The 22336-nt window shown below is 37.0% G+C and overlaps 1 protein-coding gene across 1 annotated transcript in view; it reads right to left on the bottom strand.

Annotated features, from left to right (window-relative positions):
- CCDC122 (coiled-coil domain containing 122) overlaps positions 1 to 22336 on the bottom strand; it is a 35473-nt gene that overhangs the window by 8855 nt on the left and 4282 nt on the right. The window contains exons 2-5 of the mRNA XM_054586619.1: positions 13047 to 13135; positions 12423 to 12538; positions 4511 to 4909; positions 3676 to 3792 (exon numbers count right to left, since the gene is read on the bottom strand). Coding sequence (XP_054442594.1) covers positions 3676 to 3792; positions 4511 to 4909; positions 12423 to 12538; positions 13047 to 13092 — 678 coding nt within the window. The 5' untranslated portion in view covers positions 13093 to 13135. The remainder of the gene's footprint in view (positions 1 to 3675; positions 3793 to 4510; positions 4910 to 12422; positions 12539 to 13046; positions 13136 to 22336) is intronic.

Genomic DNA, 22336 nt, shown 5'->3' with positions numbered 1-22336 from the left:
AACTAGGTGCTCCAATTCCCCTGTGGGGGTGATGTTAGAGAAGGCTAACTGTGGTGCCAGGACTTTTCATCTCTACTGAGCAGTAATGAACCACACACTGTTGTATCAGTGGAGCCCATTGGAGGAGCCTGGCCTTCTATCCCCATCTAGTGATTATAAGGCACCCCTCCCCTCTCACTAAAAGAATGTCAGAGAAGGCCTAGTGGAGAGTCAGGATTTTTATCACCATTTAGTAGTAACAAGGCCACAACTACACAGTGTCAGTAGAGGCCACATTGGGGGCAGTAATGAGGTGCCCCTGCCCTTCCCAGCCAGAGGGCTATCAGCACGGACCTAGTGGGCAGCCAGAACTCCCACACGTGGCCAACAGTATCAAGAAGTCCTTCCTCCCTCCATGAGTGTTAAGACTGAGTAGGAAATCAGAATTTCTACTACCACTCAGAAGTAATAGTAATCCAGAGTCTTACAAATAATGTTAGGTAAGCTAGGCATTAAACTAAGGCAGGGGGGGAGGAGGAGGGAGGCATGTCTCACTCGCTGACTCAGCAGTCCTGAGCCCAGTCTGATAAGATTGCTAGGCTTTCCAAACATCACAAGCAGGGATGGCACAGGAGGAGGGGAGCCTTGAGACTCTGTGCTGTGAAAGGGAGACTCTCTAGCAATTTCACTAAGACAAAGAGCCTTCACTAGCTGAGAAGGAAAGCCTTTGTAGCTGTACCTTATTCCCAAGGTTTAGAAGGGGAAGAAGGAGAGGGAACCTAAAAGTTGACTAAGGTATATAACCCCTAGATCCCAATAGTTAGGGCACTCAGATTAGCTGAGTGCCCACTTGTAGCCTCAGCTCAAGTGTATAGAACAAACTTACTAATAAACTTACTAACAACTTTATTTCCTCTATATGTGGGGCATTCGGACTAGCCAGGTGCCTGTTTGCAGCTTTGTGTTCATATGTATCTCATAAACTTCATATCTCATTTCCACTATATGTGTTGTCTCTTGCTTCAATTCATCTCATATAAGTGCAGCAAGAACCAAGGAACAAGCTTGGCAGGGGGTGGTGTGTTCCTGACCTGGGTCTTTTCCCAGTAACAGAAATACCCAGCATGACCAGATTTCAATAGAAACTCACTCATGAAACCAAGAACCAGGTTCAATAGCAGAATGTAGGGGAAGAGGAAGGAATCAGTGAATGAAAGAACACTAGAAATTACTCAATTTGAACAACAGAAAATAGACTAAAAAAAAAAAAAAAAAAAAAAAAAAAAGAACAGAGCCTCAGGTACCTGTGAGACTAAAACAAAAAAAGATCTATTGTTTGTATCATTAGGGTCCTGGAAGGAGCAAAGAAAGAGGCCAGAGCTAAAAAAAAAAAAAAAAAAAGTATTGAGATAAATAGAAGAGCTGAAAACTTCCCAAATTTGTCAAGACATAAACCTACAGAATCAAATAGCTAAGAGTATTCCAAACAGAATAAATCCAAAGAAATTCATGCCAAAACATCACAGTAAAATTTCTGAAAATGAAAGATGGGAAATCTTGAAAGCAGCAAGAAACAAACAGCTTATCTCTAGGGAGAAAAACAATCTGAATGGCAGATTTCTCATTAGAAATCATGGAGGCCAGAAAGAAATGGCAACACATTTTTGAACTATAGAAAAAACTGTCAAGCCAAATTCTATATCAAGCAAAAACATCCTTCAGGAATGGAGAAGAAATTGACATTCTCAGATTAAAAAAAACTATAAGACTTTTCTAACAGCAGATCTATCCTAAAAGAATAAATTTAGTTTTCTAAAGAGAAGGAATTGATAAAAGTAGGAATCTTAGAACATCAGCAAGGAAAAGAACGTGGTAGAGCAAAAATATGGGAAAATACAACAGACAAATGGAACAGTCATAGCTAAAGGGTATGAAGCTTCTTTTTAAGGTGGTAAACATTCCTAAAATTGACTGTGGAGATGGTCATCTCACTGTGAATATACTAAAAACCATTAAATTATGCACTTTAAATGGGTGTAATGTATTATAAGTGAATTATATCTCAATAAAGGTGTTCTTAAAAATCAGAATAGTGGTGGCCTGAGTAAAGGGGCACAAGAGAACTTTCTGGTCATGATGAGAAAGTTGTACATCTTAGTCTAGCTTATGGTAATTGGTTGTACATATATATTCGTGAAAATTAACCAAGCCAAACCCTTACAATTTGTGTCCTTACTCTTATAAAAATTTTACCTCAATAAAGTATATTAGCATAAAAAATTATTAGGTAATATCAAATTTCTTTCCAAAATGCTTTTACCAATTTACACTCATATCAATAGTATATTAGAATTCAGGTGCTTCACATTTTACCAGCTCTAATTTTGACAATTTGACAGGATAAATATGGGACCACATGTGGTTTAAATTATCCATCCTTTATTAGTCATGATAATGAGATTAGTCATGTTTTCCATTGTGTTTGGATATCCTTACTTAAAAATTTTTTGATACCATTACTCAGTGTTCTGCTGGCTTGTTTGGCATTTTATTATCTCCAAATAATACATATATATGTTACACATACCTTAAAATGAGTCTTTATTGTTATGGTGCATTTCAATAATTGCGAAATTTATGATAGTCAAAGTGACACTTAATTATGCAGTTTGTATGTGTGTCTTTTAAAAGAAATAACCCTCTGACACAAAGTTAAGTTTGTCTCCTATATTGTCTTCAGTTCTCCTAGAAGTGTGTTATGAGGTATAAATCCAATTTTACTTTAACATTTCTGTGTTTTCTTTATTTATATGGCTAACCTATTTTGTTTGTACCATATATGATGGGTTATCTCTTCATAATTTTTTGTTTCAGTAATCATTTTTCCATATCTATGCCACTTATATACATTCTTACTATTTATAGTTTTATAATAAATTTTTATGTCTAGAAGGGCAAAAAGAAATTTGTTTATTTAGATTACTAGTAAAATGTAAGAAAAATTATGGCATTTCATAAAGAGAATGCTTTATAAATGTTAGGGATTTTATCATCAAATTCTTCAGATGCTTTTTAATTGTATCAAATTAGTCACAAGCAATTAAAGTCATGTAACTTTTTAATTTCCAAATTAATGTCTTATGGGTTAAAATTATTTCTTTGCCCTTGGCAACATATTCTTTTCCATTTTCATTTCCATTCATCTAAACAATTATAACTATAGAAGTCTACTAATGTATTTTCATTTTTAATTTTTCATATCAGTTTTTTAATTGGACTCAATGTCAAATGTAAAGAGGCTGTAATCTTAATGACTTCCATTGGCCTTTACTCTCTTTTGAGGAGCCTCTGATACATGTCTTGGAATGGTCTCATTTTTTATTTAATAGCCTCTACTTTGTAGTCATTAATCAGGCACCAGGTTTTTGGTGTAATGAGACCTCGCAGAATTTTTGGCCAGATTTAAATGTGAGTGACTGCTTGCTTTTTCTGAATACATTCATATTTGAATATGTTCAAATGACAGAGTTATCTCTAAATATCTATTAATGATTTGGACTTATCCAGTCCTTTATATCGTTGTTTAGGTTCTCTAGCTGTTTGGGGGATTGAGAGTTAACTGTGGAAAGCCCCAATATAGTATAAATTTAAGAAATGATCTCATCAAACATTGAAATCCAGGTAACTAAGACTTACCTCTATTTCTTTCCTTAATTTTTCATGTGTCTTATTTTCTTCCTGAAGAAAATAAGTTTTTTCAATGATAGATTCTTTTATAGCTGTAATTTCATCCTTTAGCTTTGTAATGTCTTCCTGTATGTTTATAAAATTTGAAATATAGTCAAACAATGAAAAATAAATATAAATCCAAGATTTTCAGTGTTTTTATAATTTAAGAAAGCTAGTCATGATACTTAATTTTGATAAATAGAATTAGAATATTACTTCTATAGGTACAAATAATAAAAAAAAACTATTATCTGTTATCCAAACAAACCATAGATTTAAAAATTTAGAACTAAAATCCAAATGAAAATAAGACGGAAAGGATAGTGGCATCATGGTAACATAATAGATGCTTAAGTTTGTCTCTTCCACTGTCTTCAAAGAATAGTAAAAGAAATAGATGTGTAAGCTACAATTATTAATTCATATTGTTTGTGTAACTGCATTAAGTATTCTAAATTGACTGGGATTGGTCTGAATCCAATTGCTTAGAAGCTAGCGTTTCAACATTTTTGTGAGTCATGCTTTCTGCAACAAATGGATTAATTGTTCACCATGATTTTATTTGACTATGCATTTTTATTAATCCCCAGGGGATCTAGGGATGTTTTCTTTATGTACTTGCACATTTGGAATAGTTGTTACATAACTCATGTACTTATCCAAGTTTTTTAAAGTTGTGAAAATACTAGTTTCTGAATCTAGTTAGAGCAGCCATGATATTTTATAAGTTAATGATAAACTTATCACTAATAAATGTACATAAAAAAGAATAGAAAAAGGTTTAATAAGTGATATTTCAAACCTGTATTTGTTTCATCCGGTTTCCTTCTGGATTCTGGAGATCTTGCCTAAGTTCCTCTTTCATTCTCTTTAGTTTTTTAACAAGATCTTGTTTTTCATGGAGTTCAGTCATAAATGACCATTTGCTTTCTTCCTCCCTCACACTGTCCTTATGTACTTTTAGTTTTGCATAGTATTCATTGTATCTTACCAGGTGTTCCTCAAAATGTTCTTGGGCTGCTTCTATCTCAAATTTAAGTTTTATGTTTTCTGTATGTAAGGATTTGATTTGCATTTCCAGGTTTTCACACTGAAGTTTGCTATTCTCTATGGAAGCATCTTGCTGATGAATTAGCCTTTCTGTTTCTTTAGTTTCTGCAGAAACAGATTCTATTTGTTTTTCCAGCTCATGAAGTTCATTCTGTAAAATATTTCAACATTATTATTATCAATTCTATATTCAACATGAGAGAAAAGTCATTTTTCAATCCATTGTGCATGTAGGAAATCATAACATGAGAAAATATTTATCAGCTATAAAAAATGGATGTATAATGGAAGGAAACATTCAATAACATAACAAAATTATGCTATAATTTAAGTGGGAGCCCCCCCACTTAAATTATATTTCTTATTTTTTAATAGTTTTTTATTATATTTCTTTCATTACCATTTATCCCCCTTCTTGCAATTACCACACAGTTGTCTGTGTCCATGAGTCCTTTTCTTTTTGCCAGATCCCTCCACCCCCTAACATCCTCCCCAGAGGATGTCAGCCTGCTCTCTATGAGTCTGTCTCTATTTTGCTTGTTAGCTCAGTTTGTTCATTAGATTCCACATATAGGTGAGATAATACGGTATTTGTCTTTCTCTGACTGGCTTATTTCACTTTAGCATAATGTTCTCCAGGTCCATCCATGCTGTCACAAAGGGTAAAATTTTCTTTTTTACAATATTTCTTATTTTGTAATGTTCATATAATTCTAAATATTAAAATTTTATCATTTGTCTTAACATTTTATATGTAAAAGATACTTTACAATCACTTAAATAACATATCTACATCAAAAATACATACTGAAGAAAGAACATGATAGAATGATAAAGCCTTGGGATAAAAAATCAGCAGACCTATGTTCTAGAGTCCTTACTGTTTTGACCAGTTGTTATCATCATACATAGCAAATTTAATTAACCTATTCAAACATAATTTTCCTTCATTTGTAAAATGAGTATAAAAATGCTTACCTTACCTCTCTGGGCATTTGGCAAGTCTAACAAACAGTTCCTTTTTTAAAATATTTAAACATTTTTTTTCAATTACAGTTTATATTCAATATTATTTTGTATTAGTTTCAGGTTAGACAATCATATACATTACAAAGTGTTTCTCTGATATTTCCCATACCCAACTGGCACCATATACAGTTATTACAATATTATTGACTATATTTCCTACACTGTAATTTACATCCCATAACTATTTTGTAACTAACCAGTCTGTACTTCTCAATTTCTTCACTTTTTTCACCTAGTCTCCCAAACCCTCTCCCCTCTGGCAACCATCAGTCAGTTTTCTGAGTCTAGGAGCCTGTTTCTTGTTTTCACACTACCACTCCTCTCTGATTCTCCCCAGATATTTCTGAGCATTCCTTTTCAGTCACAATGGTTCCTTCAAATGCAGGTCTTCCTTAGAGTGCAGTCATTATATTTTCCTCCTTTCATTATCCATACTTATATCATAAGCTACATATATGTTGATCCGCAGAACTTAAGTAGCTTTTGAGTCCTACACCAAGCTGTTACTAGCCATCTAAAATTCATCATGTCCAAAAATCAGACTAATCCTCCTCCCATTTCCATCTTGTTCTTCCTTGTATCAATTATGTATTGTCAGAGCCGTAAAACTTCGGTGACTTGAAAAATGTGTTAATTGCTCATATGACTAGAAGCAGCTGAAGTTGGCAAGACATTGACCTTGCTGGATTTGCTCAAATATCTTGAGGTTGGATAGCTATTAGATAATTTAGTTTGGCTGACTGGGCCAGCTGGGGTGTACTGACTTGGCATCGCACATATCTTATCCTCTAGTGGGCCAGGCCTGGCATGTTCTTCTTGTGATGATATCAATTGCAGAAGAATTAAAGCCCAATTATGGAAGAGGTTTGTCAAGCTTCTGTTTGAATAACATCTGCTAACATCCCAGCTGGTCACATGAAGCTCACAGTCAAAGGTTAGATGTGTGTCCACACACTACGGGAGGGCATTATAACGATGCATGGCATAGGGTCAGAATATACACAATGATGAAGAATGGGACCAAAATGTGAATTACCACACCCCTATTTTCACAAATTAACTAATGGTACTACTTTGGAGGCCATCTTTATGTCCCTGCTTCTCTTTATTATCTATATCTAACCGACATCCAAACAACTCTGCAGGCCATTCTCCATCTTGTTTTTCTATCTAGTATGGTTTTACTCTGAACACTTTTATAATTTTGGGAGGGAGTCACTGCACAAAAAAGGCAGGCTAAGCCTATCCTTTTCCTGGCAGAGACAAGAGAGGGAAGTCCACTGAAAAATACAACAAACTGATGAATCTCAGTGTTTATCTGATATTTCAAATGCCCACTTGACATTTCTATTTCTATAATAGACATATCAACTATACCTGTTCAGAAAAGAACATCTAATTTACAGACCCAACATGTTCTTTCTCCTGTCTTCTTGATTTCTATAAACTGTACCACTTTCCACCTGAATACTCAACAATCTAGAAGTCATTCTTGATTCTTCCCTTTACCTTACCCCCAATATGTATTTAACAACAAATCTTGATGGTTTGGCCTCTAAAATAAAGTCCCAAATTCACTGCTGACCAATTTTTTAGCAAACCCTAGCTTCTAACTGATCTTCCTGTTTCCATTTCCCCCCATACCTTAATTAAGCTCCAATAAAAATCATAAATCACATCATATTACATCCCTGCTTAAGATCCTCTAATGGTTTTCCATTGCATTAATAATAAAATTCAAATTGTTAATGTGGTTTACAAGGTCATATATGCTCTAGCCTCTATCTACAGTTCCACCTTTCTTATATTTTTCTCCCCATCTTCCAGCCCCCTTTCTGTTTATTAAATATGCCTAGCTCCCTTCCACCTAAGGACATTTGTAATTTACATCCCATGTAGATTAGAATTCCAACACCTCGCTATTATCTGTTCGTGCCTTTGTCTTTCACAATTCAGCTTTATTATTAATCCTCAGAATAGTCTATCCTGAATCAAAATATAAATTACTCTCTACACATTATCCTATTGTATTTCTTTTTTAATACATCAATCAATGGAGTTAATTTTTGTTTATTTCTTTATTGCTTGCACCACCTTACGAGAAAGTAAGTTCCATGGGTGCAGTAACCTTGTCTATATCTTCTTTACCACAATCTCTCCAGTGTTTACAATAGTACCTGGCACAAAGTGGTGCTCAATAACCATTTATTACATGAATGATGAGTGATTCACATGGAATTGCCAGGAAAGGGACACATGCCTTGCCAAGGAGATCAAGCTGTTGGCCCTATTGTCTAATATAGGAAGCCATGGCATTACCACTGATTTAGTCATCATCTCTTCTCTTTCCTGGACTAATGTAATTGACTGTTTACTTTTCTCCCCAGCTTTAGACAGTTCCTCCTAAAGTCCATTCCTCCTTCAATCTCTTCCACTAGAATTACATTAGTTATTGTTGCTTTTTTTTCTCCTTTACATTTCCTCCTCCCTCTCCCTCTTCCTTTTCTCCCTCCCTTCCTTCTTCTTCCTTTCCCACCTTTCCCTCCCTCTCTTCCTCTCCTTTTTAATTTACAGATTTATTAAAGTATACTTCATGTAAATAAGCTATAGATATTTAAACTTTAGTTTGATGAATTTTGACATACTTTTATGCTCATGAAACCCATCACAATGAACATAATAAACATATTATCCACAAAAGTTTCCTCCTGCTGCTTTACAATCCATCCTTCCCTCCTCATATCTGTTTCCAGGTAACAACTCATCTGCTTTCTGTCACTAAAGATTATTTTACATTTTTGAGAATTTTACATAAATAGAATTATACAAACCATACTTCTTAAAATCTCACTCCTTTCACTTAGCATAACTGAGATTCATCCATGTTGTTAGATATATCAGTAGCTCTTCCTTTTTATTGCTGAGTAGCATTCCTTATGTGGATATATCACATTTTGCCTATTCCTTCATCTGATGGGCATTTGGGTTTTTTCTAGATTTCCAAAGGGCATACACTTTTATTTTTCTTGTGTAAACAAATATCCGGAAATTGAATAGCTGGGTTATATGGTAAATATATTTTAACCTCTTAAAAAACTGTAAACTGTTATCCCAGGTTGTGATACCACTTTACATTCCAGATAACAGGGTCTGAGAGCCCTGTTCTTTCATATCTACACCAACACTTGGTATGGTCAGTCTTTTTATTTTTTTATATTTTTTTACCTTATATTTTTCATCACCACTTTATCCCCCATATACCCATTTCCACCTCTACCTACTCCCTCCCCTCTGCAATCACCACAGTGTTGTCCATGTTCATGAGTTCTTTCTCACTTTTTTACTTTTTGTGCTTAATTCCTCCAACCCCAGTCCCTCCCTCACCAGAGCTGTCAGCCTACTCTCTATCCATGAGTCTGTCTCTATTGTTAGTTTAGTCTGTTCATTAGATTCCACATATGAGTGAAATCACATGGTACTTGTCTTTCTCTGGCTTATTTCACTTAGCATCATGTTCTCCAGGTCCATCCTTGCTGTCTCAAAGGGTAAAATTTTCTTCTTTGTGATAGAGTAGTATTCCACTGTGTTAATGTACCATTGCTGTTTTATCCACCCACCTACTGATAGACACTTAGGCTGCTTCTATATCTTGGCGATTGTAAATAATGCTGCAATGAACATAGGGGTGCCTATATTCTTTTGAATTAGTTTCTTGGGTTTCTTTGGATAAATCCCAGTAGTGGAATCACGGGGTCATAAGGCAGTTGCATTTTTAATTTTTTGAGGTAACTCCATACTGCTTCCCACAGTGGCTGCGCCAATCTGCATTCCTACCAACAGTGCACAAGAGTTCCCCTTTCTGCACATTCTCTCCAACACTTGTTTGTTGATTTATTGATGATAGTCATTCTGACAGGTGTGAGGGATATCTCATTGTGGTTTTAATTTGCATCCCTTTGATAATTAGTAATGTTGAGCATCTTTTCATATGTCTATTGGCCATCTGTATGTCCTCTTTAGACAAATGTCTATTCAGGTCCTTTGTCCATTTTTTAATTGGACAGTTTGGTTTTCTGGTGTTGAGTTTTGTAAGTTCTTTACAAGTTTTGGGTATTAACCCTTATCATATATATAGGAGAATATGTTCTCCCATTCAGTGAGTTTTCTTTTCATTTTGTTGATGGTTTCCTTTGTTGCATATAGAAATACAATTGATTTGTATAATTAATCTTCTATCTTTTTTTCATATATGACCTTTATTATGTTGAGGTATGCCCCTTTATTCCCACTTTGCTCAGTGTTTTTATCATAAATGGGTGCTGTACCTTATCAAATGTTTTTTCTGCATCTATTGATATGATCATGTGTTTTTTTTTGTCTTTACTTTTGTTTATGTGATGCATTACATTTATTGATTTGATTAATCTTATATCTTATGAGCGTTCTAAACTAATTTATTATTCTTAATGGCTTTTTAAAAAAATAGATTCCTTGCCCTGGCTGGTGTGGCTCAGTGGATTCAGTGCTGGCCTGTGAACCAAAGGGTCATTGATTCACTTTGCAGTCAGGGCACATGCCTGGGTTGCAGGCCAAGTCTCCAGTTGGTGTGCAAGAGGCAACCAACCACATATTGATATTTTTCTCCCTCTCTTTCTCCTTCCCTTCACCTCTCTCTAGAAATAAACAAATAAATAAATAAATAAAAATCTTTAATAAAAAAAGATTCCTTGGGATTTTCTAAAGACAAATCATGCTTGTGTATAAAAACAGTTTTAATTCCTCCTTTCCAATCTGGATGCCTTTTTTCCCCTTTCCTTGCATGATTGCAGTGGCTTGGACCACCAGTACCAAAGAATGAATAGAATTGTTAAGAGCACACATCCTTGCTTTGTTCCTGATCTTATAAGAAATACATTGTCTTTCACCATTATGTATAAAATTGGCTGTAGGATTTATGTAGATGTCCTTTTGTAGGCTGAGGAATTTCTCTTTTCCTAATTTGCTGTGAGTTTTTATCATAAATTGCTGTTGTATTAAAAAAATTTTTTACACACCTAGAATTTTCCTTCTACAATATAAATTTAATCACTTGCTCCCCAGCTTAAAGACTATCAAAACCTTCCCATAACCTTTAAAGTAAAGACCAAGTTTCATACCATGGCATATATCTCTCATCACTTCTCAAAACAACACTCTATGCTATACCACTACTGAACTACTTATACTTTAGTGAATGTACCAATGCTATTTCAGATTTCTGTGAATTTCCTCAGGTTATTTTTGCCTGGAATACTGTCCTCCTCACCCCCTATCCCTTAAACCTGTCTCACACATCCAATCATTCAAGTGAACTCTGTCCTTTAAAACTCAACTGAAGGTAACTTTCTTTGTGATCACGACTTCAGGGTGAAATCTGTACTTATGCCTCTATTGTTGACACTGCCAACCTGCATGTAATTATTTGTTTACTTCTTTGTCTCCCTCTTCAAACAATAATGACCAACTTAAAAAGTGGACCATGTTTAAGAAAAATGCTTAATGGAAAGTAGGCCCTCAATATAAGTGAAGTAACATCTGTGAAACTCTTTGAAGATTGAGAAGTGTTATAGAAAATTCCTTTATAGAAATTGAAGACATTATTTTTATATTATATTCTATTATAAACATGAATTCCTAACAGTGACTAATGCAATGCAAATATGTATAAGAAATACATATTCCCATGGTAGGATAATTATCATCAGATCTCTGTTGATGTGTTAACATATACTTAAAGCCAATATCAAAATCCAGTCCTATACTATCCACCATGGCTCCAGCAAAGATACCTTACATAATATTTAGAAGTATTAATTCATTAATTATCATGAAAACCTTATCGACAGTTCCTATTATTACCTCCACTTAAAAAATGAGAAAACAGAAGCATGGAGAAATTAAACCACATAGCTCAAAGTAGTAAATCTTGTCTTTCAAACTAGGCAGGTCAGCCCTAAAATCTCTTCTTTTTATTTTAATGATATATTTAATTTAAAAAAAAAAAAAACCTTAACAAAGCACACGGTAAAGGTGCTGTTTCCATTTTGCTTCTTTGAGCTATATTAACAGAATATAGTTATCTAATTATACCATATGGAAAAACCAAATATGGCTTCCAGATCTCCTGTAGTGGAATTATAATTATATTATGAAACATAAGAAACACAGAAATGTTCCTTATCTACTTGAAATGTACACTGACAACTAGAAATTCACAAGCTATAGCTTTCATAACACTGGCTTAAAAACTTAACCTTTCCTAAATTTCAGCATTTTAGGAAAACCTATCAAATAGAAGTGAATTTAAATTAATTCTATGTGACACATTAGGTATTATATGCTCATAGCATAGTTGCAATGACATTGTTGATTATTTGTATATTGGGTATATAGAATGCTCCATAAAACTGAAATGCTCATGTGGATTTCAGAATAATTAGGGATAGCAGAATAATTAAGAAAGAGGTAAATATAAAAATACGGGTTTAAAATTGACTCCCAAAATTAAATACCCTCAATAACTTTCCTGTTGCTAACTTAATCTAATTTTGAAGAAAATAAAGACTCATTTAAAAGACAGTATAAAAACAGGTTACCTGTAAATGATACAGAATTTTTTTGTTTTTTTCTATTTCTGATGTTTGTGATTGTTGTTGCTTTGCAACTTGCTCTACAGCATCAGTTAATGAAGATGTGTCTTGTTTAGCCAGAGCTACACAAAAGAATAACATACATAATAAAAATTTAAATGCAAACAAGTCATGTTTCTTTACTCAGTCATAAAAAATGTGATGTTTTTTCACAAATAAATTTAGGGTTAGTAATTTTCCCTTTCTTACTATAAACAAAACCAAAGTCAAATGCCATAATAAATAGATAATTCAAAATAGCCTACTGCAATGTTATACCTGTTTCTTTATGGAACAGTTTAAATATTTTGACTGTTCCAATTGTTTTTTTCCAGACCACCAGCACATATACTATAATTATACTTCCACCATAACAACAATATAGCAATTATAGTTGATGAATTTTCATTATAGGCCTGCATTTTCAGGTTGTTATGCCTTTTCTAAACATTGGATAAGATTCTTCCTGGAGAAATTTAATAGCTCCTCAATATTCTAATTTTCTATAAATTTTAACACAATTATCCTTTCATGTACATTTTTGTTCCTGCTTATCTTTTCATTATGTATTTCTAAAGATTGCTTCGTTACCTTCTTCAGGAGCTTGTTGACTCTTTCTCACTTTGCTGCCTGACATTCTTCCACACCTCTTTCCCCTTCTTAGTTCACCTTCTTTACTCCTACAAAATAATCAATATAATCAATAATCAAAATAATCAATGCTAATAATATTTGTTTTCTTTTTTTATTTTCATACATCCTGGTGATCCCAAAAGAAAATTAATTGCCAAATACCTCATAGGAATGGCAATGACATTTCATCATTAGTTTCAAGAATAAAATTACAATAGTTAAGAGAGTTTTGGAGGAAAGTAGAACAGTATTTGAATCTTGGTTCTCCTGCTTTTCAGCTGTTATGATCTTGAGCAAGTTTCTTAACTTCTTTGATCATCAGTGTATCAACTATAAAACCTCACAGGATTGCTGTAATAATTAAAGTAATATATAGAACACTGTTGGCACAGTAACTGACACATTCAGTGAGTAATTAAATACTATGTATTAGTAACTGATACTTCCAGTGCTGTAATGAAATAGATTCTAAAACTATAGTCAGATCAGGCAGGAACAGTGCCAAGTTGGATTAGCAATTTCTGCCTTGGGTATAGGTTGTAGAAAATGCAGCCCTCCTGTCAATGCTATTTTGGCCTGAGTAGGCCCTATGCAACCTTAAAATCATATTTTAACCTCTACTATATCTAGGAGTAACTGACAAGATGAAGGCGTAGATATTTTTCTCCTTCAAAAGATGGAGAGAAAGAATTCCTTCCTCTACCAACACAGCAAGCAAAAGCTAAATTGGCAAAGTTAAAGACATTAGCAGCTTTAGGAAAAAGAGTATCTGAATTTGCTCATCCATTCCTATGCAGAGGAGATTATACAAGTTTGCATGATTAATAAAAGAAATTTAACATTGTTAAATACTTCTCAAATTGTCATCTCTTATTTAACATTTGAACATATGAATTTTTCTTATTTAAATGACAGTCTTCAAAAAAATCTTAGTCAATTTTTATAGAACCTGTGAATCTTTCCAATCACAAAAAAAGTCATGATAAACTTTGCAAGCCAAAACAAGTGAAATATTACCATAACAGTAAGGCAAGTGTAAGGAAGCTCCTACAATGAAATCTGCAAAATCACTAAATATCTTTCCTAAATATTCACTAAACGCAAAGTACTTATATACTAGTTACATGTGCCTTCCAAAAACAGAAATATTAAGAGGCTAAAACCTAATATATAAGCAAAAAGAAAAGAACATGAAAGTTAAACTGTTTTCTAAGTCAGGGGGCTCAAATCTATCCAGATATATATATTACCAAACTAAAGAAATCTTGAGAACTTTACTCACCAGAGGGTCATAATCACCCCTAATAATTTATGATCCTTTTTTGTTTCTTCATGTCCCTTCCTTCTTCCAAATCTTACTTCATATTTGCCTCCTTTATGATGTCTTCCCGGATACTGGGCCCATTCATTCTGTTCATGCCATTAACCTATGACCTTATGACCTTTCTGCTTAACATACAAACTACCTCAAATTAATGCTAATAAATCTAAATCTGATTTTTTCTCTAGCTCTTTTGTATGGGTTTTATGATTATAGACTTTATCCTTACTTCTACCTAATAATCTTGAAAATGTATATTTATACTTTCACTTAGTTCTCTCAGTTGATTACAATGGTAAACAATTAGACTTCCAGTCATGATGGCAGTATAAGTAAATTCAGTACTTGCATCCTCCAACTTAGTTAAATTTACAACTAAACGACAGTATAACCATCATTCAGGACCACCTAAAATCTAGCTGAATGGAAGTTCTACAACTAGGGATTTAAAGAAGAAGCACAGAGGAGGAGAGAAGATGGTGGAGGAGTGAATGGGAGTCACGCTGACCTCCTCCCAAGACCAAACTGGAATTGCGACTAAATAGTGGAGTAATCACCTGGAAAACAATGGAACGATAGTGGGAGAGGAGCCTTGGAGCCACGGACAGTGGATTCGACTCTCACACATCCCAACGGGTGAGAAGTGCGGTGGAGGCTTGAGAGGGTGGGCTGGGTGCCCACGGGCACTAGCACCAGAGGGACATTGAAACGGCCAGTTAGCTTCCCCCGAGAAGAACGGGGTCTGAACCATAAACAGGGACCCCTAAACTACAGCAGCTTAGAAAGAAAATACAGACAAAACACAACCCCGAAAAGCTTAGGGGCACTCTCTGCCAGAGACAGGTGGCTAGGGATGCAAAGAGACATTTAAAGGGCCAACGCAAAAATTGCAGTGGCAGCCACCCTCCTTGATCTCTCGGCAGAGGCGGCAGAGGGTGGGCTGGTGCCTGGGAAATGACTGGTGAGGAAAACTTTGTGAAGAGAACAGACACAGCGGCCGGTGGAGCTCGGTGATAATGCACCTCCCACTCTGCAGCTACCATTTCGCTCAGGCATAAGGGAATCAATTAACCTGCCTTTTGTGCACTCCACTCACAGCTTGTACGCCAGTGAGCTGCGGGGCTGAGTGCAGACTGGCTGGGAGAGCCTTGAGGAGAGACTGGAGATGGAGGCGTTGGGGAAAGAACGGGAGGAGGAACCTGGGAGACCCGACTCCCTCCCTGTTCTGTAGTCTCCATTGTGGGCTGGAAAGGCACTCCCCCAAAGAAGCAGAAGAGGGGCGTGCAGGAACCAGGCTGCCTGCGATTAAAATGCAGGCCACACAGGTGGTGGATCCTTAGCTGAAGGGGTCACAGAACTGCCCAGAGGCCCCTGAGGGGAGACTAGAAACGGAGGCATTGGAGAAAGAACGGGAGGAGGAACCGGGGAGTCCCGACTCCTTCTCCTTGCAGTAGTCTCCATTGCGTGGGAAGAGGCCACACCCCCAAAGAGCCAAAAGCTGAAAAGCACACATAGACACCCCAAAAACACCCAGTGCAGGCGCGCACACTTGCGCCAAGTGACCGGCGAGGGTTGGCGAGCGTGTGTGTGACCCGCGCGGGCTGGTAAACGCTTGCACCGGCCGGCAAGGCCTCCCACAGATTGGCACCCATATGGCCTGCCAGAGAGTGCACAGAGGGGCAAGGGCAGGCATAAATTGACCCGCCCCCCCAGGATTGCGGAGCAGCGCACAAAATTAGTAGAGCTGCCCAGAAGCCCTGGAGGAGAGACCGGAGACAGGAGAAACCGGAGAGTCCTGGAGCTGACTTCCTCCCATTTCTGTAGTCCCCATTTGGCAAGGGCAAACAACGCACCCAAGAGCCAAAAGCGGGGAAAACACACAATACAAGTCCCTAAACTGACCAGTGCGGGGGAGCTCGCCGGCCAGGGGGGCCAGATGAGTACCGAAGGTTGCGAATAAGCCCCCTGGTCTGGGGAAAGCACATGTGAGGCAGGGGATCCTGTCAAGCCAGAAGTGCACTCAAGGAGTGGGCGTGAGAGTGCAGAGAGATCCCAAAAAATAGCCCAGCCCTGACCGAAGGGGTCACAGAGCTGCTCCAAGCAGGAGTCAGACAGGAGACTCCTGGAAGGCTCAAACAAACAACCCAAGGTCATATAGGGTCAACAAATGACATCATCAGAGGCAGGCCCAGAAAGAAAAGTAAAGGACAAAAATACTTAAAAAACTCTCACAAAAAATGGGAAGAAAAAGAAGTTTCCCCCAAATGAGTGGAAAAGGGGACTCCCCACAGAGACAGCTAAATGAAAAAGAGGCAAGGGAACTATCAGATACTGAATTCAAAACAAAGGTTCTAAGGAAGCTCAATGAGCTCAGCCAGCTCAAAGAGAACTTTGAGAAACTATCAGGATCTTACAGCAAACTATATCAGCCTGGAAAAGGACATAGAAACTGTCAAGAAGACATAAGAGGATATGAAGAATACCATTTCTGAATTGAAGAACACAATAGAAGGAATCAAAAGCAGGCTGGATGAAGCTGAGGATCGAATCAGTGAGAGGGAGGACAAGGTAGAAAGAAGCTCCCAGAAAGAACAAGAAATGGAAAAACGGCTCAAAAAGAATGAAGAGGCATTTAGGGAAATGCAGGACAACCTGAAACGCAATAATATCCATATAATAGGGATACCAGAAGGAGAAGAAGAGGAGCAAGGGATAGAGAACCTCCTCGAAAAAGTAATGATGGAAAATTTCCCTAATTTGAGGAGAGAAAGGCTCTCCTGGATCCAGGAGGCACAGAGAACCCCACTCAAGAAGGACTCAAGGAGGTCCACTCCAAGACACATCATCATTAAAATGGCAACTTTCAAAGACAAAGAGAGAATCCTCAAGGCAGCAAGAGAGAAGGAAAAAGTAACATACAAGGGGGCCCCAATATGCCTAGGAGCTGACTTCTCAACAGAAACACTACAAGCCAGAAGGGAATGGCAACAAATATTCCAAGCCATGAAAAGCAAGGGCCTACAGCCAAGGCTGCTCTACCCAGCTAGGCTCTCCATTAAAACAGAAGGGGAAATATGGAGTTTCCCAGACAAGAGAAGACTAAAAGAATACATCTCTACCAAACCAGCACTCCAAGATATGCTAAGGGGACTGGTTTAAGCAGATGAAGGAAAAGAATGAGAGAGAGAGGAACACAGATACAAAGAGAAAAGATGAGTAAGTTTCTATCAGTAATATCTCTCCATGTGAATGGACTAAATGCCCCAATCAAAAGACACAGGGTAGCTGAATGGATAAGAAAACATGACCCACACATACGCTGTCTACAAGAGACCCACCTCAGAGCAAGATACCTACACAGATTAAAAATAAAGGGATGGAAAAAAATATTCCAAGCAAATGGACAAGAGAAAAAGGCCGGGGTTGCCATACTTGTATCAGACAAAATAGATTTCAAAACAAAGGCCATAAAGAGAGACCCAGAGGGGCACTTTATAATACTTAAAGGAAGAATCTATCAAGAATACATCAACATTGTAAACTTATATACTCCCAATACAGGAGCCCCCAAGTTTATAAAGCAATTGTTGGATGACTTCAAAAAAGATATAGACAGCAACACACTGATAGTAGGGGATTGCAACACTGCACTGTCAAAAATGGACAGATCTTCCAAACAAAACATTAATAAACATATTGTGGCGCTGAATGACACACTGAATCAAAGAGACTTAACTGACATATATAGAACCTTACATCCCAAAGAAGAAAAATACACATTCTTTTCAAATGCTCATGGCAGTTTTTCAAAAATAGACCACATGATAGGACACAGCAAACCTCAGCAAATTCAGGAAAATTGAAATAATACCAAACTCTTTTTCAGACCACAAGGGCTTGAAACTGGAAATCAACCTCACAGAGAAACATCAAAAACTTGCCAACTCATGGAGACTGAACAGTAGACTATTAAACAATGAATGGGTCAATTATGAGATAAGAGAAGAAATCAAAAAATTTCTGGAAACAAATGAAAATGAACAGACAACAGTCCAAAACCTATGGGACACAGCAAAAGCAGTCCTGAGAGGGAAGTTCATAGCAATACAGGCTTACCTAAAAAAGATGGAAACATTTCAAATAAAAGACCGAACACTACAACTTCAAGAACTGGAGAAACAACAACAAATAAATCCCAGAGCAAGCAGAAGGAAGGAAATAGTCAAGATTAGAGCAGAACTGAATGACATAGAGACGAAAAGAACAATTCAAAGGATCAACCAATCCAGAAGCTGGTTCGTTGAAAAGACAACTAAAATTGACACGGCTTTAAGCAGACTCATCAAGACAAAAAGGGAGAGGACCCAAATAAATAATATCAGAAATGAAAGAGGAGAAATAACAACTGATACCAAGGAAATAAAAAGGATGGTAAGAAACTACTATGAACAATTATATTGCAAGAAGTTTGAAAACCTTGATGAAATGGACAAATTTCTAGAAAAGTATAATCTTCCAACATTGAGGGAAGAAGAAGGAGAAAGCTTGAATGGCCGATAACAGCTGGGGAAATTGAAGCAGTAATCAAGAAACTCCCAGCACACAAAAGCCCAGGGTCAGACGTTTCACAGGAGAATTTTACTAAACATTTAAGGAAGAGCTAACCCCTGTCCTTCTCAGACTATTCCAAAAAATCCAAGAGGAGGGAAGACTCCCAGACTCTTTCTATGAGGCCAGCATCACCCTGATCCCAAAACCAGATAAAGTCCCTACAAAGAAAGAAAACTACAGACCAATTTCACTGATGAACATAGATGCTAAAATCCTCAACAAAATATTGGCAAACCGCATCCAGCAATACATTCAAAAGATCATCCACCACGATCAAGTGGGATTCATCCCAGGGATGCAGGGATGGTTCAATATACGTAAATCAGTAAACGTGATACTTTACATAAATAAAAGACAAGACAAAAACCACATGATCATCTCTGTAGATGCAGAAAAAGCATTTGATAAGGTACAGCACCCATTTATGATCAAAACACTCAGCAAAATGGGAATAAATGGGGCATTCCTCAACATAATAAAGGCCATATATGAAAAACCTACAGCCAATATCATACTCAGTGGGCAAAAACTAAAAGCTTTACCACTAAGATCGGGAACACGACAAAGATGTCCACTCTCACCGCTTCTTTTCAGCATCGTATTGGAAGTCCTAGCCACAGCGGTCAGACAAGAGAAAGAGATAAAAGGCATCCAAATAGGAAAGGAGGAAGTAAAACTATCATTGTTTGCAGATGACATGATAGTGTACATAGAAAACCCTGTAGACTCTACCAAAAAACTCCTCAATCTAATAAGTGAATGTGGCAAAACAGCAGGATACAAAGTCTACATTCAGAAATCAAAGGCATTTTTGTACACCAGCAATGCAATAGAAGAAGAAATCAGAAAAAAAAATACCATTTGATATAGCAAGAAGAAAAATAAAGTACCTAGGCATAAATTTAACCAAAGACGTAAAAGACTTGTATGCAGAAAACTATACAACATTGAAAAAAGAAATTAAGGAAGACACAAATAAATGGAAGCATATACCATGCTCATGCATTGGAAGAATTAATATCATCAAAATGTCCATACTACCCAAAACAATTTATAGATTCAACGCAATCCCTATTAAAATACCAATGATGTATTTCACAGAAATAGAACAGACATTTCAAAAATTTATATGGAACCATAAACAACCTCGAATAGCCTCAGCAATTTTGAGAAAGAAAAACAAAGTAGGAGGGATCACAATACCGGACATCAAACTCTACTACAAAGCCACCATACTCAAAACAATCTGGTACTGGCACAAGAACAGACCCATAGACCAGTGGAACAGCATAGAAAGCCCAGAAATAAACCCAGGTCTCTATGGGCATTTAATATTTGACAAAGGGAGCAGAAGCATAAAATGGAGCAACAATAGTCTCTTCAACAAATGGTGTTGGGAGAGCTGGACAGCTACATGCAAGACATTGAAATTAGGTCATCAGCTCACACCATACACAAAAATAAACTCAAGATGGATAAAAGACTTAAATATAAGTCGCAACACCATCAAAGTCCTAGAGGAGAACATTGGCAGGAAACTCTCAGATATCCCACGCAGCAATTTTTTCACTGATATGTCTCCTAAAGCAAGAGACATAAAGGAAAGAATAAACAAGTGGGACCTCATCAAAATAAGAAGCTTCTGCACGGCAAAAGAAAACATCAACAAAATGAAAAAGGAGCCAAACGTATGGGAAAATATATTCGCTAATGATTCATCAGATAGAGGTTTGATCTCCAAGATATATAAAGAACTCACTCGACTCCACTCCAAGAAGACAAACGATCCAATCAAAAAATGGGCAACGGACCTGGGCAGACGCTTTTCCAAGGAGGAGATACAGAGGGCCCAGAGGCATTTGAAAGGATGCTCAGCATCACTAGCCATCAGAGAAATGCAGATCAAAACCACCATGAGGTACCACCTCACACTGGTTGGAATGGCCATCATAAACAGATCCACAAACAACAGGTGCTGGCGAGGTTGTGGAGAAAAGGGAACCCTAGTCCACTGTTGGTGGGAATGCAGACTGGTGCAGCCACTATGGAAAGCAGTGTGGAATTTCCTCAAAAAGCTGAAAATGAAAAATGGAACTGCCTTTTGATCCAGTGATTCCCCTGCTGGGACTAAAACGCCAATACAAAAGAACCTATGCACCCCAATGTTCATAGCAGCACAATTTACAATAGCAAAGTGTTGGAAGCAACCTAAATGCCCATCAGTAGATGATTGGATCAAAAAATCATGGTACATATACACAATGGAATACTACGCAGCAGAAAGAAAAAAAGTACTACTCAATTTCGTGACAGCATGGATGGAACTGGAGAGCATTATGCTAAGCGAAATAAGCCAGGGGGCGAAAGACAAATACCATATGATCTCACCTGTAAGTAGAACCTAACCAACAATACAAAGATGCAAGGAAAATAAGACCAGCAACACTGAAAGGAAAAGAAATCAACAGAGACAAGAGGGAAGGAGGGAGGGTGGGCGGGGAGAAGGAAGGGAAGGGGAAAGTCAAGGAACATATAGCAAGGACTCATGGACAAAACCAATGGGGAAGAGCTGAGGGAGGGAAGGAGGGAGGGAGCAAGGGAAAGTGGTGGGGGGTTGGCAGAGACAAATGTATTTGAAAAAATAAATTAAAATTTAAAAAAAAAAGAAGCAGCAGCAGCACAGTGACCCTTTGACCTAGCAATTCCACTCCTGGGATTATACCCTAAGAATCCCAAAACACCAATTCAAAAGAACCTATGCATCCCAATGGTCATAGCAGCACAATTTACATTAGCCAAATGCTGGAAGCAACCTAAGTGCCCAACAGTAAATGAGTGGGTCAAAAATCTATGATACATTTACACAATGGAATACTATGCAGCAGGAAGAAAAAATAAGGTGGCTACTACCCTTTGTGACAGCATGAATGGAACTGGAGAGCATTATGCTAAGGGAAATAAGCCAGGGGGTGAAAGACAAATACCATATGATGTCACCTAGAAGTGGAACCTAACCAACAAAATGGACAAGCAAGAAAAATATAACCAGCAACATTGAAAGAAAAAAACAAACCGACAGTAACAAGAGGGAAGGGGGGGTAACAGGGAAAAGGAGGGAAGGATCAAATCAAGGAACATGTATAAAGGACCCATGAACAAAGCCAAAGGGAGGAAGGATTGAAGGTGGGAGGTGGGGGGGGGAGCAGGATTAAGTGGTGTCAGGAAAATGGATACAACTGTACTTGAACAACAATAAAAAAAAAAAAAGGAAAAAGAAAGAAATTAGTAATTCACTATTTTAAAATACATTGTTTAC

Source organism: Pteronotus mesoamericanus, unplaced genomic scaffold (assembly GCF_021234165.1).
Source record: "Pteronotus mesoamericanus isolate MK-2021 breed Mesoamerican mustached bat unplaced genomic scaffold, CSHL_Meso_final contig_94, whole genome shotgun sequence".
Taxonomy (NCBI): domain Eukaryota; kingdom Metazoa; phylum Chordata; class Mammalia; order Chiroptera; family Mormoopidae; genus Pteronotus; species Pteronotus mesoamericanus.
This window is presented reverse-complemented; position numbering and strand designations above follow the sequence as displayed.